At 40.2% G+C, this 17106-nt stretch overlaps 1 protein-coding gene across 4 annotated transcripts in view; it reads right to left on the minus strand.

Annotated features, from left to right (window-relative positions):
- The window catches only part of LOC122563647 (uncharacterized), a 115997-nt gene that overhangs the window by 11494 nt on the left and 87397 nt on the right, over nt 1–17106 (minus strand). For 2 of the 4 annotated variants that reach the window (XR_015752154.1, XM_087976831.1), the window contains one exon: nt 6567–6653. Coding sequence is in view for 1 of the 4 variants with exons in the window: in XM_087976831.1 (XP_087832957.1) it covers nt 6630–6653 (24 nt within the window). In the remaining 3 variants the exon portion in view is untranslated. Of the gene's footprint in view, nt 1–1790; nt 1915–2620; nt 2691–6566; nt 6654–17106 lie in introns of those variants that run through there. The other 2 variants (XR_015752152.1, XR_015752153.1) reach the window with 2 other exon arrangements.

Below are 17106 nucleotides of genomic sequence, written 5' to 3' on the forward strand. Positions count from 1 at the left end.
TTGGATGCAAGGAGTCCTTGCTACAACATTACAATAGTAGTTGCCAGGACATACAAGTGTTCAGTACTGAAGGGCAGATGCACTTTGTAAGCGGATTGCAGATGCACCACAAGATTTATTACAGGATGATGACACATGTTGCATGCCAATGTCTGCAGATGTGGTTGTGTGTGGCTGATACCCATGGATCGTGATCTGAGATGCTGTTGTCTGATGACCAATCTGGAAGCCCTTCACAGTCAGTGCCGACCTAAAGTCACCAGGTACCAGCTCTGACTTCCACATTGAGAATTCTCCACATCTAGTTTGTTCGGGCAGGTGGTACAATAGGAAACTGCATATTCGTGAGGCGAGAAGTTAAGAAGGAATTTAACAAACGATAATCTCCCTTAATAGGCTGCCTGGTGACAATCTCGCCTCAATACCTGGAATTTGGTTAAGAGATGCAATGAGTTGTTCGTGATGTTGAGATGGGTCTCACGGGAATTCTCAAATGATTCTGTCACATTCCTCACCACTGGGCACATTGCTCAGGCCCTATAAGATTCCACCCTCTGTGACTAATTGTCTTTCTCTGAATTTACCTGTTACTTGGCAAATGTACTTTTAAGATGACATTGTAGATTTTTAAATAGTTTTTCCCCAGACTTGGATATTTTACAAATCTGCACAATAGTTTTCAATAAGGTAATTATATATATTTGCAGTTCAATCATTTTGCTAATAACCTTTACATTTTTACTTGTGGACATTTTTTTGCACTAACCTTGTTTTTTAATTGTTACTTTAGGAACTTAGCTGGTTGTTTCTCATGCTGAACACTATACAGTTTGATATAACTGAGAGAAAGTGAGGGCTGCAGATGCTGGAGATCAGAGCTGAAAATGTGTTGCTGGAAAAGCGCAGCAGGTCAGGCAGCATCCAAGGAACAGGAGAATCGATGTTTCGGGCATAAGCCCTTCTTCAGGAATGTTATTGACAGTTTGATATAACTGTCAATATCACATCTCTTTTTAAATTGAAATTTTGTTATGCACAGTGAAGGAATGGGACAAGGAAGGCAATCGGCCAATCACTCTGAACTCAGTTGCAATGTCATGTTAGAAATCAGATATCTCAATATAATTTAACAGTAATGCAATGAGTGAATTTTAAGGGTTGCTCTTTTTTGTTTTAACTAAAAGAAAATTCAGTTGAGCTTTTCAGGTAACCAACTGATAAAAGCACAGATTGTGTACAGTAAGATACATGGACAGGGGGACACCATTTCTATTTCTGGTCTGTTCTGAGTGATTTGATCTTAACCAGGGCAGCAGGAGGGAGCATTCATAACTGCTTCCGCATTATTGAGCCAGAAAGAAAAATCAAACAGGTTTCCTGTTCCTCTCCAGTCAGAGCAATTGGAAAATGTACACGTGGACTTCAGGAGAGAACAAACTAAAGTCCAACCATGCTGTCCTTCATGTTTGAGTAGCTTGCTGATGTGATTTATCAACATCACATGGGAAAACTGGCCTCACTTGAATGAAGGGTGGCATGGGTGAACCATATCCCATAATGAGCCAACACCCTTCAAAGGAAAGGAGCGAAAACTGATTAAACGTCATAAACCTGTTTTGATTCAGGTCAAATCTCATGCCGAGTTCCATGGTTACTATAAGGGAACCTTGCTGTGCAGTTTGTATTTAACATGCTGACTCTGTTTTCCATTTGCAAAGACCTCTACTCACTTGCAGCCGCATTACTATTTGAAGACATCCCCAAATGAGCAGAACCATTGTTTAACTTACCTCACACCAAGGACTCTTACAGCTTGGTAAGGTGGTACAGTGTGATATTGGTACTTGAGTTGTGGAGAAGTCTTCTTCTCACAAGTCTTTCTTCTCAGTGATAGTTACTTGTATGCATGTGACTCTGTTTGAACAGAAACAAAATGATAAATCAAGACAATTGTTGGATAGAACAAAAATCATAAAATATTGGAAAATTTTCTTTGAAGAATGCACATGCTTGCACTGTTGTTATTCAATCATTTTGCACTTAAGTGTTTGAACAAAAGGAAGTAATCATACGCTCTGTCTAGGTCAAACTCAGGTCTAAGAGGTGAAAAGGACAAGGCAACACATCGCTCCACCCAGTTTCTTATTAGAGAGAAGTGTTATCTGCCTTATCTCAGCGGGATAAAAAGGTGCAAAGAAATTTGTTCCAAAACAATGTGCTGAAATATACAAAATTGACGAATTTAAATCACATCGACCTGTAGAGTAAAAACATGCTTCTAATCTTCTGAGAAGATTAAACCTGCATCCAGTTTGTTAAGGCAGCTGATGATAATTAAAGGCAACATTGAGTAGATCAAATTATTTTTGGCAGTTACTGAAACCTACATACAGACCAACAAAGAATACATTGTATCTTTAGATGAAACACAGACCATTGCAATATTTCACTCTTGCGTTTATACTGAAACCATGTGCCTTGTGTTGGGACTGGTGTGGTAAACAATTCAGAGGGGAATTCAGAAATCAGAACCACCCTGCAGAGGTTTTACAGTAAAGCACAAAGGAGCTGCAACATGGTGAAAAGAGTACTATTGCAAATACTGAAAAAAATCAGCTACCAGATAAGGAATGTAGTCCAAGATAGCACTTGTTAATCCACCCAGAATTTTGTCAGCATTTCACGTCAAACTGGAAAAAAAAGTCACAATTATTTTAATTTTATAAATATCTTATATTTCTATAATTTGTAATTCTATCCAATAAGAATAAATATGGAAATAGCAAGATAGTTTGTGACATGATGATAAGTAACATGATAGCTCAAATAAAGACTGTATTTTTACTATGAGGATAAATATAGCAAGTCTTTCATGCCGAAAGGAAACCTTCTTCAAGGGAATACAAAGTTGAGGAATTAAGTTCCATTTTTACATTTCTTTATAACCTTCAATCAGTTTTTCCACAAATATTGATCCAACTACTTAGTGAAGATTAGAGTTGGTTCAGAATCAAGTCTCATCCATGGGTAAAAAGCCCAAATGTGCAAAATGAAAGTTTTCCTTATCTCATGCCTTCCTTGAGTTTTGTAAATGTGATACATCTGATCTCTGATGAACGTTTTTCCATTTATCTTCTATGTAAAAAATGTCAAGTCTTCTTTCCTCCAGCCAAGATCAATTTAGAGGTTTGGCTATCCTTCATAACGTCAGCCTTTAAAACCTGGAATGAATCTGCTCACTCGTTCCTGAATCCACTCTATATTGCCTCTATATCCTTTAAGAAAGGACGATCAAAACTAAACACCATATTAAAGAATTAGTCGCACATTAATCTGTAAAATCTCTATAAAACCTACTCTAAATTGTGGTTTAAAGCTCCCAAATAAGTTCCAGTATCAAACTTGCCTCATTAATATCTACATGACAGCAGAGAGCTATTTTCACAATGTGCTGTACGTGCTCTCACATTTGCTGTTGGGTGCTGTGTTCCAGGATTCTGATTGAGCAATGATGGAGGAACAGCAATATATTGCCAATTCAAGATGATATTTGACTTGAAATGGATATTGGAAAGGGTAGCAATCCCATTCACCTACAGCCTTTATCTTTTTAAGTGGTCGAGGTCACGTGTTTGGGCTGGGCTTACTAAGAGATCTGAGCACTTTACTCCTGAAAGCTTTTCATTTTGGCTATACCAATAGAAACCTTATCATGTTACTTCCTGAAATGTGAGCCTTGTGTCTTTTAAGAGGAGGGCTTGTTTGGGCTGGGTCGAACCTAGTACCACAATTCTAAATACTCTTATTTTTATCCGGAGGGCTCACTGATAATATTACCTAGTATGGTGATGAAACGTCTGAAAACAAACCTTCCAGCTCAGCAAGCAAACCTCCATCCATAATCAGGTATGTTCTACATTGAGCACGTGATCTTCTCCATCAAGTCATTATCTAGATGGTGGAGATTGACTTTTATCCAGCCTGGTTAATCTTGTTTGTAAATATTGTCAATAGCAAAGTCTCAAAACACAGTGAGACTCCACTTGTTACTTTGTATTGAGCATAACTTTTCATTCTTGTCACAATCTCCCTTTTTTGTTCTTAAAATAATACTCAATCATCTAATCAGCTACATCTGCACATTAAGTGTTATTATTGACCTTGCATGAGCAGCTTTGTCAAACATTGAAAGACCACCCCGCCCACCTATTTAGTTGTACCTTCAACATATCATAGTGTGTTTATGAGATATGACCTCTTCCTTCTCAAACCATGCTGTCCATTCTCAGAAATGTGTGGAATCCTTCATAAAAACTCCCACAACAGTATCCTGTCCTTTAACTTCTGATGTTAACAAAAATGATCCCCTGAAGCCTAGTATTTTATTATGTTAACCGCACCTTAAAACATAAACCAACAGATCATTTTGATTTATTACAGATAGTGCCTTATTGTTGGCTCATGGAGACTATAAATTATGTTATATTGGTGGCAATTTCGTGGGACAGGCCTATAATGCCTTATTCATATCTATTGTCAGCCTGTCAATAATAGCTGGGGGCACCGCTGGCTAGGCAGCATTTATTGCCCATCTGTAATTTGCCCAGAAGGCAGTTAAGAGTCAACCATATTGCTGTGTGTTTGGAGTCACATATAGGCCAGACCAGAAAGGAACAGCAGTTTTCTTCCCTAAAGGACATTACTGAGACAGGTGGATTTTTTTTCCTCCCAACAATTGATAACTGAATCATGGCCATCATTAGGCCCTAATTTTTGTTGAATTCAAATTCTACCATTTGCCTGGTGGGTCTCTGGATTTACAGTCCCATGATAATACCACTAGGCCTGGCTGCCCTTGAGACGGTGATGATGAGAGCCTTATTGAACTGCTGCAGTCCAAGTGCATCAAGGATGCCTCTGTTGCTATAAGACCATAGAGAAATGATTTGACAGCCTGACATGGCATATTGTACAAAGGAAATACAGTAATATCCCGAAGGAGTTGAGAGGAGCGATGCTCAACTACATCCATGCAAGTTAGGTGATGTGCTCTACTGGCCAAATTTGAGAGATGAAATCAAGGACCAAGTGTTTGTAATAAGTGCCCCAGGCCAAGTAATCTAGAGAGATGCTGGTATACTCATTCCCAAACAGACCACAGATAAAGCTAGGAGCAGACCTCTTCAGACTTGCAGGAACTAACTATCTTGTCACAATTAGATACAATTCTGTCCACTCAAATCAACAGCCACTGCCAACACACACTGCAGTTAAGAGAAACACATGAGTTAAGGTCTGTGTATGCAATGTATACACATGCTGATGGAAATAATGAACTGTTAATGTAAAGTAATGTATACATTGGTAACTTGGGTAACTAAAAGATGTTCATGATTATGCATACTTTTTTTTGTTTTTTGCAACAGAAGAGGGATATTTGAAATCATGTACAAGTGTTTGTTCTAGTCTGTCATAGTCATGTGACCTCTACCATGAAGCGGATGGTTGGCAGACATCTGAAGCTTCACTTCAATAGAATTTGTTTTGGGCCCTCTTGTAGCACAGTGGTACTTTCCCTATCCCTAGACCAGAAGGTCCAGGTTCAAATACCACCTGGTCCAGAGGTATGTAATAACATTTCTGAATGGGTTGATTAGGAAAAATAGGTGAAGTAAAATCCTCGTGTTGAGCACACTGCTATGTTGCACATATGAAACATGAACATTTTCAAGAACCTTTCTATTAATGCAAGGCAAAAGCCTGCAGCATTACATCTCCCAATATCATTAACTCAATTATTCAACTTTTATTTTATATAAACAGAAATAAAATATTTGTCTATGAAGTTTAAATAGAGTGTAACAAATTTATTCTCTGCCTTAAGAGTTCTGTCCGTGAGTTGAATAGAATTTTACCATGGTGTTTCCCTTTAACGCTGATGTACCATGTGCAATACTTAAGCTGTGACTCCTTCCAAAGGGCTGTCCTGCTGAAACAGTAAATGTTTGACTACATGGTTTTGGTTTGATTCTCTTGAGATTCTGGTGATCCTGTATTTCCTTGACCATGCTTTGTTAGAACTGTAACAGACTTAGCCACATCCGCTGCTACTGTGGTTGATTGTCCTGGCACATCCACTGTCATTTGCAAAGATCTGTAGACTGGGCTAAATGTGTTTTTTCCCTGACAAGATTACTGTCTCTGTTTCTAGTTCGCCTGATATGGAACTGCTGTTGTGCATGTCCTCTATTTTGCACGGCCCTGGGTCCATCCACCCCGACTCAAAGTTTTCCCAATGTGATTACTCAGAACTTGGAAGCTTGAAAAGAGAGTCTGTTGTATATTGGAACCCCAGGCAATTGCTGCAGCAAACTGATCATTTCTAAGATACACCCACATTGTTTGGATCTGTGCCACTGTCATTGCTGCTGCTGCAACTCTGGTCTTGCCGTATACTGCAATGCAGCCAATTCATTTGTGACTACACACATTCAACTAGTGCACTCTTTTATGTTCTTCACTAGAATCACAGTATATTTGTATTCTATGATGCAGGTTACACTCACGCTGGTCCTTGCTACTAAAAGAATGAATGCTCCAGGATGTTGCATGATGCTGAAGCTTGGATGCTAGTTGGACTTCAGTTGGCTCATCTACAAAAATAAGATATACTTGAGTGTTAATGTAAGGCATCCCTTTAAATAAAGGATGCATATGTGTCACGTAGAATGTATGCATGTGAGTGTGTGAATGTAGTAGTGAGTTAATGAGTTAGTAAATTGTTTTCTATGTGAAGATTTTAACTGTACCTAGAATGCAACATATATGAAAAGCAACTAGGCCTTAATAAGTTCACAAATAATTCTGTAATTTTGACTAGACATTCTTAACAGACTGTTAGACAGTGTGATATAAAATATCTCTAATTTTTGATCCAAATAAAGCTTTCATTCATGTGTTGTGTATTGATTTACTCAAAATGGGATTGAATCTTGAATTCTACCAGACAAAACTGAAGAAGTAATATATTCATTAAATAATGTTTGGTTTGACTCCATTCCTATTATTTACAAGCTGGTAGATTTGGACTTCTTCATATTTACTGCACTTTACGCTCTCTATTTCATCAGTGTGTTAAAAAATGTTTTACACACTGTGTTTGTGAAGATTTATGGCCATGACAAATAATATTAGTATTGAAATGAGTTGTTAAAGAAATAACTAACTGATGTAATTATTTCATTCAAAAATGTTTATGGCATGTGGAAGAAAAATATAAGCATTTTAACAGTCAAATAAAGTTGCATTTCTTATACAAGTGGTAACTGGTGAATGCCTTAACATGATGTAAGGAATTTTAGAAAGATTATTGTTTATCAATGCAACATCAAAGTGAGCAATATGAAACAAGAACAAATATTTATGTGATTTCTTTATTACAGGATAATTTTTCACGATGCATCACAGAAGCGTACATATTTTCTAATAAGCTTCTTCAAAGACATTATTACACACCTGAGACTTGAAAACAAAAATCAAGACACTAATTGACATCACGTCAAAAAAAAGAATGTAATTAGTGAAATATAACAACATTTTTCTCATTTCACACTGAACTATTACATCTGTTTTATATCTCTATATTTCCTATACGACCATCAACACTCGCTCTGCCTTTCGCTCTGGCCGCTCTCACAATCTGTTCCACTCACTCCTCCTTCCCCTCTGTCATTAACACAATATAAGACCATTTTCCAGCCCTTTTCAGGTCTGAAGAAGAGTTTGTCTGGACTCGAAACGTTAACTCTGCTTCTCTCTGCACAAATATGACTGAACATTTGAGCTGATTTTGAAAGTTGTACGTGCAATATGTTGGGTGACAATAGTTCATTACTTGGTCAAATTCTCTCATTCAGACGAGGCTCAAATACAGAAATGAAACTGAAATCAGCATACTCTAAGTGCTGGGCTACAGAGTGGGGACAGGATTGTGCATGGCATTTGTAACAGACAATGTGTTTCTTTTTCACACATGTGCGTTAGATTTATAGAATTGATGATGTTCCAAATGTGGGGTAGTTTATTTCAAGGTTTCAGATCAGAGCAGCAAAAACAGTGTGAAAGAATATGCTGAGCTGTCCAAGTAATTACTTTGTTGATACTGCTACATTAATAAATTAAAAATATAGAAATGAATTGGCTTGTATTGTGGAAGGTCCTTATTCCTGATTGGCAGCTTATTGTACCTGTCCGTTTTTCTGAAAGATAATTCAAAATTGTAACAAGAATAAAAACTTCTAAGCTGCAACATTTAGTTGACTGTCCTGGCTGCTTCAGAATGGTGGACAGTAAATAAAGATTAGTGGAAGAAATTAGATGCCTTTGAAATGTGGATGTGAAGATGTAAGATTACATTAAACAAATGTTAAGACAAACAAAGAGGTGCTTGAAATTGCAAGAGCAAAAAGAAAATTCTGAAGAGTGACTATCTGAAAAGAAAATATCAGTATTTCCACAATTTGATCAGAATCTGAGAAGCTCCAGAGATCTGTTCCAGTGGAAAGCAGCAGAAAGAAAGGATAACTCAGGCATACCTGGATGATGGATATCACAGATGAGTCAAAATTGCTTGTGACCAGGATTTATATCCTATTCAGTTGGACACTGCATGCATTTCATATTTAGGGTTCTATGGTTACAAAAGTCTTCAACCTATATTGTGTAAGTGCCTGCTTAATGCAATTCCCCTTGAAGGGCCTCGCATCATTCAAGTAGACCTTGTCTGTCAGATGGAAAAACATTTTCTCCACTCTGAGTGTGGTCACAGACATTCTTCATTTCCACTGCGCATTTATCATCTTCATGATTGCAGAAGGCAATGCCAGGTTGAAACTGACACAGTGAATGGTAGGCTCAGCCTGTTCACCAAAGGGTCCCTCCAAATTGCCATATTCCTTTCTTCCTTGCATTGCCTGCTCACTCCATCAATAGTGACTTCCAAATGTACCCAGCCACCTCTTTCATTTATGTCTTTATAGCTCAACATTCCCTCTGGAGCACCAGCCTAATAGCTTAACCATGCCAACCATTATGCTGCACTGTGTCCCCTCATCAAAGCCAGAGTGGTGGTAACCATCGATGACCCTCTCCATCCCCCACAGTAATCCAAGTCATCTAATGCACTTTTTTCTCCCATGTTGACTTAAATGTTGAGTTGTCTCCTCCATAACTATTCCTCTCCATGCTGCCTCCAATTCCTGACTTTCCTAGCTTTTAAATCACAACAGTGGAGGCCTCTGATAACCTCCTTTGACTTTCATTTAGCTGACCACCAAGGCTGACTATGGCTCACCTCCTGACACACTTGGACGGATTAATTGATCTCTGTGCAGTCCCTTGACTGACTTACCATGAATCTCTGGACCTGCAGAATTGATCCTAAACTATGCCCCATACTGTAGTAATATGGAACCACTGATCTGGACTGCCCAAAGTGGCCAAGTGACCATTTTCAAGGACTGAGAGTTGATGTTATCCTTGACTTACTGTACTATAACCCCCAACTGATGACAGTCCCCTGGACTGAAGACTGCTCCCCTTAGAATTTGAGGCATGATCATTTGGCTGAAGCTGTGTGTTTGCTGCTCACGCTGGTGTCACATGTTGTAGGCATGACACTGATATAACACAATGCCATACACCAATATGCCCACCCACTTAACTGATCACTGTTGACCACTGAGACAAGCTGTCTGGCTTTATGTCTGCAGTAAAAAGAAGTCAAGACAGAAATGCTGTGAATATTAAGCAAGCGCAGTGTAAGAGTGCTAAAAGAGCAATTGAAGAGTGTGATGTACACCCTGTTCCAATGCATAGGTTTGGTGCTTTTACCCACATGCACAATGACCTGGCATCAATGAAAGATATCAGTGCACTCTGAAGTGCAGCATTTAAGTGGAGAATTTTATTCTAAGTGAGTTGGAGATGTGCCACGATGATGTAGTGAGGCTGGTGCATGGCTGATGCCAAACTCCATGGATGGGGGACGTCGGCATTCGCTGCCCATGGAACATATCTGAAGATATCAAGGATTGCTCTCAAAGCTGGAAGTCCAGAGGAACAAGTGTTGAGCTAGAGCTGCTAGATGTCCATTCTGAATTTCATGTTGGGAATTGTACCTGTCTAGTTTCTCTTGGGCATGTGGGAGATTATTATTGCATATCAATGAGGCAAGGTGAGGAACTGAAAACATGTAAATGCATGCAAATATGGCTCATAGAATTCTACAATCGTACTGTATAGAAGAGGTCCTTCAGTCCGTCGAGTGTGTACAACTTAAAATACACTACTATCTATACTGGTCCTGCCTTCTGGCACTAACTCATAGCCTTGAATGGTTTGACACTTTAAGTGGTCATCCAAGTACCTTTCAAAGGTAGTAAGGTTTTCTGCCTCAACTATTCTCCCAGACAATGCATTCCAGATTATCACCACCCTCTGGGTGAAAGCATTTCTCCTCAAATCCCTTCTAAACCTCCTGTCTTTCACTTTAATAGGGTGCTCCCTTGGTCTTGACCCTTCGACAATGGGGGAACAGCTGCCTTCTATTCATCTTGAGTTTAGATCAGAGTAGTGCTGGAAAAGCACAGCAGGTCAGCCAGCATCCGAGGAGCAGTCTATTCACCTTGTCCATGCCTGTCATTATCTTATATACTGCTCAACCTTCTCCACTCTACAGAAAACAACCTGAGCTTATCAAGCTCTTATCAAGTCTCTCTTCCCAGCTGAAATGCTCCACCCTGGGCAACATCCTGGTGAATCTCCTATACACTCTCTCCAGTGCAATCAGATCCTTCCTATAATGTGGTGACCAGTACTGCACACTATACCCCAGCAGTGGTCTCACCACAGCTCTGTATGTTTCCAACATACCTCCCTGCTTTTAGAATCAATGCATGAACTGATAAAAGCAAGTATCCTGTATCCTTTATTGACTAACCTGTTAACCTATTCAGCCATCTTCAAGGAACTGCGAACAAGCACTCCAAGATCACTATGTTTCTCTGAGCATCATATACTCCTGCCATTCATTGAGTGTTCCCTTGTCTCACTTCTTCTTCCAAACTGCATCACCTCACATTTATCATCTGCCACTAACCTGCCCATTTTACCAAAATGTCTGTCTTCCTGTAACCTGATACCGTTCTCTTCACTGTCAACTACTCAGACAATCTTTCTGTCAATTGCAAACTTACCTACCAATGCTCCAACATTCACATCTTGATTACTAATGAATATCACAAACAATATGGGATCCAGCACTGACTCCTGCGGTGTGCCAGCCTCCAGTCACATAAAAAGCTACTACTAACCTCTGTCTCCTGCCACTAAGCTAATTTTCGATCCAACTTGCCAAATTACTCAGACTCCCAAGAGCGTTTACTTGTTTCAAATCATTTTCCCATATGGGACTTTGTCAAAAGCCTTACTGAAATCCATATAAATTAGCTCTTCAAAAAATTCAATCAAATTCATTAAGCATGTCCTCCCTCTGACAAAGCCATGCTGATGATCCCTGATCAAACCTTACCTGTTAAAATGGAGATTAATTTTCTCCTTCACTATTTTCTTGCCATTCTGCGCTAATATTCCCATCTCGCTATTCAAATGTTGGTTGCACATCAGACTTATTTCTTGGCGTCAAGAATCTCACTTTCTAAAGCTGCCACATTTTCCCAATCGATTTGTCATTGCCCGCAGGTGGGAAAATTCAGCTCAACATCTTAGTACTTTTGTCTAGACTTTCAGCTCCATCATGTTGGACATGCCATTGCACAACAGTCATCGATGACACAGTTCCATGCCATAACTAAACAGGTAAGAAGCAGGACAGAAACTTGTTATTATAGAGTCATAGAGATGTACAGCATGGAAACAAACCCTTTGGTCCAACTTATCCATGCTGACCAGATATCCCAACCCAATCTAGTCCCACCTGCCAGCACCCGGCCCATATCCCTCCAAACCCTTCCTATTCATAGACCTATCAAAATGCCTCTTAAATGTTGCAATTGTACCAGCCTCCACCACCTCCTTTGATAGCTCATTCCACACCCATACCATCCTCTGTGTGAAAAAGTTGCCCCTTAGGTCTCTTTTATATCTTTCCCCTCTCACCCTAAACCTATGCCCTCTAGCTTTGGACTCCCCGACTCCAGGGAAAAGACTTTGCCTATTTACCATATCCATGCCCCTCATAATTTTGTAAACCTCTAAAAGGTCACCCCTTAGCCTCCGACATTCCAGGGAAAACAGCCCCAGCCTGTTCAGCCTCTCCCCATAGCTCAAATCCTCCAACCCTGGCAACATCCTTGTAAATCTTTTCTGAACCATTTCAAGTTTCACAACATCTTTCCGATAGGAAGGAGACCAGAATTGCATGCAATATTCCAACAGTCGCCTAACCAATGTCCTGTGCAGCTGCAACATGACGTCCCAACTCCTGTACTCAATACTCTGACCAACAAAGGAAAGTATACCAAACGCCTTCTTCACTATCCGATCTACCTGCGACTCCACTTTCAAGGAGCTATGAACCTGCACTCCAAGGTCTCTTTGTTCAGCAACACTCCCTAGGACCTTACCATTGAGTGTATAAGTCCTGCTAAGATTTGCTTTCCCAAAATGCAGCACCTCACATTTATCTGAATTAAACTCCATCTGCCCTTCTCAGCCCATTGGCCCATCAGGTCAAGATCCTGTTGAAATCTGAGGTAACCTTCTTCGCTGTCCACTACACCTCCAATTTTGGTGTCATCTGCAAACTTACTAACTGTACCTCTATTGCTCGCATCCAAACTATTTATGTAAATGACAAAAAGTAGAAGACCCAGCACCGATCCTTGTGGCACTCCACTGGTCACAGGCCTCCAGTCTGAAAAACAACCCTCCACCACCACCCTCTGTCTTCTACCTTTGAGCCAGTTCTGTATCCAAATGGCTAGTTCTCCTTGTATTCCATGAGATCTAACCTTGCTAATCAGTCTCCCATGGGGAACCTTGTTGAACACCTTACTAAAGTCCATATAGATCACATCTACTGCTGTGCCCTCATCAATCCTCTTTGTTACTTCTTCAAAAAGCTCAATCAAGTTTGTGAGACATGATTTCCCACGCACAAAGCCATGTTGACTATCCCTAATCAGTCCTTGCCTTTCCAAATACATCATGGCCCTCAGGATTCCCTCCAACAACTTGCTCACCACCGAGGTCAGGCTCACTGGTCTATAGTTCCCTGGCTTGTCTTTACCGCCCTTCTTAAACAGTGGCACCACGTTTGCCAACCTCCAGTCTTCCGGCACCTCACCTGTGACTATCAATGATACAAATATCTCAGCAAGAGGCCCAGCAATCACTTCTCTAGCTTCCCACAGAGTTCTAGGGTACCCCTGATCAGGTCCTGGGGATTTATCCACCTTTACCCATTTCAAGACATCCAGCACTTCCTTCTCTGTAATATGGACATTTTGCAAGATGTCACCATCTATTCCCTGACTATCTATATCTTCCATATCCTTTACCACAGTAAATACTGATGCAAAATACTCATTTAGTATCACCCCCATTTTCTGTGGCTCCACACAAAGGCCGCCTTGCTGATCTTTGAGGGGCCCTATTCTCTCCCTAGTTACCCTTTTGTCCTTTGGATTCTCCTAAATTCTATTTGCCAAAGCTATCTCATGTCCCCTTTTTGCCCTCCTGATTCCCCTCTTAAGTATACTCCTATTTCCTTTATACACTTCTAAGGATTCACTCGATCTATCCTGTCTATGCATCTACATATGCTTCCTTCTTTTTCTTACCAAACCCTCAATTTCTTTAGTCATTCAGCATTCCCTATACCTTTCCTTTCACCCTAACAGGAATATACTTTCTCTGGATTCTCGTTATCTCATTTCTGAAGGCTTCCCATTTTCCATCCGTCCCTTTACCTGCGAACATCTGCCCCCAATCAGATTTCGAAAGTTCTTGCCTAATATCGTCAAAATTGGCCTTTCTCCAATTTAGAACTTCAACTTAATGAACCATCAAAAGCTTATTGCTTTTTTTAATGCCATTCATGAAACTTTCAAATGTTGAGAAGCATTCTGAACCTTTGGATCCATTACAAGCAAATAAGAAATCCAAAAAGGAATCATTTTTACCAAACAACTGGCAAGAATGCGGAGTTCAGTGAGTTTAGTGCACAGGGAGCAGTTGAAGTGAATAGGACTGAACCATTTAAGGGGAAGCTGAACATGTATCTGAAGGAGAAGGGAATACAGAACAGTTTTGATTATCCAAATGAGATGGGCGGGGAGTCTTTTGTTCAGATAACTGATTGTTCAGATAACGGGTAATGTTTTTACGGGACCTTGAGATCTTGTTTGGATATTTGAAATTCAGATAATTGACGTTCGGATAACCGAGGTTGTTTTGTAGATGGCTATGATAATAGCTTTCGATCAGGAAAGGGGGAAGGAGGCTCAAGTGGATAATAAACTCCAGAATGGACTGAAAGGGCCGAAAAGCCTGTTTCTGCAGCAGATACCATATATAAGTGTGCGTACATGTAAACCCCCAACAGCCTATCTGCAGCAAGCCCACATATGAATAACAGACCTGCAGCTGACAGCGTTACCAAAGTTTAAGATGAAAAGAAAGAACAGAATACCACAAACTACCCACACACATACAAACACAAACTACAGAAACTTTACTTGCATTCTCTCTGAAGATTTTTTTTCTGCACAATTCGACAATTAGCAGCATTGTTCTCAGGCAATTTCCTGTCTTGCTTATCTTTCTCATCTCTGGCTATCTCAGTACTTATATACAGCTGCCTGTTTTCTCATAAATCTTAAATGGATCAACGCTGTTCTTAACTAAGTGACTAGTTCTGTGTGTTCTCCCATCTTTATCATCTTGCTGCCAACAGAAGAAAATGCACATTATGCTTTTAACCCCTTGAAGCATGTGGCTTCTTAGCAGCCATATGAAAATGCAGAGAAAGATTAACATTTGGAGGTTTCTTTTTCTGAGAAGACAACAGCCATAATGATCCAGAAGCTCACTATTCAGTGTTTGCAAAACACAAAGCCCAAGTACTAAGAAGGATCAAATTCAGTCTGCAAAGCAGTGGAAATGCAACTCAGACCTTTATATTCTGACCCTTAGCACATTACTAGCTTATGCAGCTGAGAATTACAAATACCTCGGTTAGCATGGATGTATGAGATTAGGATGAAATATCATCATGCTTTATCCTGCTGGAGAATAGCCATTGCACTTCAAAATAATTAATAGTGTGAGGTGTTGTGAGATGTTTGACTCAATAGGGCACTGAATCAATATAAACATTATTTTTTTAGATCCTGAGCAAAGTATAGCTTTTGTGACCATCACTTGGCTATGGACATATCTATCTGTCAATTTTTGTTAATACCTTGAATACCATCATCGTAGAAATAACAATCTACTCTGAACTGAACAATGATGTGTAGAACTGGTCAGTTACAGCAATCTTACCATCAACATCATTCATGACATTCTCTCCACTGAGGAGTAACCACACCTCTGTGTGTGTAGTGAGTTTTGCTTTCAATTGCATCAGTCAGCATTTAACCAGTTCTCATATGCAAAGTTTTGAGTCAGCCTGATAATCTGCCAACATTAAGAAGAGAAATAGAACTAACGATTCAGGTTAATGACCTTCCACCAGACGGATGAAAGGTTACCAATCTAAAAGGGTAACTCTGGGTGGATTTTTCCACTTCCTTGAGGGACGTGGGCACTGGGGAGGATGTTAGGAAAATATGGTGACAATGGAAAATTCAGTTCTCAACACTGGGAGAAAACTTTCTGATTTTCCCTTTTAGGATTAAACAGTAAGTTTTGAATTAAACTAACAAGCAGTGACTACCTTATTTCCATGAATTTGCATCTTATCATTTAGTAACCTCCGCTCACTTCGGTGCAGCTCACTCCTTCCCTGGGGATTTAGGCACAGCCAATTGCTGACAAAAAAGCCAGAGAAGTTACTGAGCAGTAGGTTGCTCCTCTGTACCTTCAGATGAATCCACCTTCCCCACATTTTCCATGGACAAGATATTTTTCCAACTTTTCATCCGTTCAAATGGACATCATCCAGCTTACAGCTTCCTGGCATTATCATGGCTGCTTTTGGACCAACTCTCCCATTAGTTCAGCCCTTCAAAATTTCACCTTGGAGCTCAGGAACATATATGCCTTGCACTCTTATGTTTTATGCAAATGAGATATCGGCATCTCATGCATCTACACAAGATGCATCTAATAGCTCTTAGCACACTTGCCTAGTGCTTACCCACTTTAAGCTTACTTGGAGACTGACAGCTTTTGGTCAGGAATTGTTTTTCAATGCATAGATTCTTCAGTCCTAACTCACAGGCTGACAGCCTCAGTGGCTTGCATTTCATTACATTACATTACAGAAGCACAAGCATTCAGTTTGGAATATTGAACAGTAATGGTGGTGGACCTTGGCAGCAGCTTACTCAGCAAGCATTTGCATGTGCTTCAAGCAATGTCCATGTCTGATACTCAAAAGCGACTAGTCTTTGGTTGGAGCAGGGCAGCACTCTAGACTTTCAGGGGATACTGCCACAGTCAATCAAAGGGGACTCATCCTATTCCTGTTCAAGAGGTTGCTCAGTCAGGCGCTCAGTCTTACCAGAATTTGGGAATCCCTTGCAGTCCATGGATTGGGCCACATAGTCAGACCTGCAGGTCAAGTACAAGTAATCTGCAGATGACAGATAACTCAGTCAGGATACTGTGGAGATGACCATTGGGAGCTGGGCTGTGCTCAGCGGGCTGTCCCGCCAAGTCAGTCCAAGGAAGGAAATAGTTCAGGGAAGGGAGCCTGGGTGTCGAGGGATAACCAGTCAGGGGGATTATCAGAGGCCAGTCCATGGAACCTTTGGGAAAGTGGGAAGTCTGAGTCTCTGATTGAGGTTCATTGGACTAGGTCAGCGAGAGAAAGGATATCGTGAAAGGGGGCATTTCAAGATCACAGAGAGGAATGGG

The sequence above is a fragment of the Chiloscyllium plagiosum genome, unplaced genomic scaffold (genome assembly GCF_037043375.1).
Source record: "Chiloscyllium plagiosum isolate Xiang-an unplaced genomic scaffold, Cpla_swu_hap1 HiC_scaffold_30, whole genome shotgun sequence".
NCBI lineage: Eukaryota > Metazoa > Chordata > Chondrichthyes > Orectolobiformes > Hemiscylliidae > Chiloscyllium > Chiloscyllium plagiosum.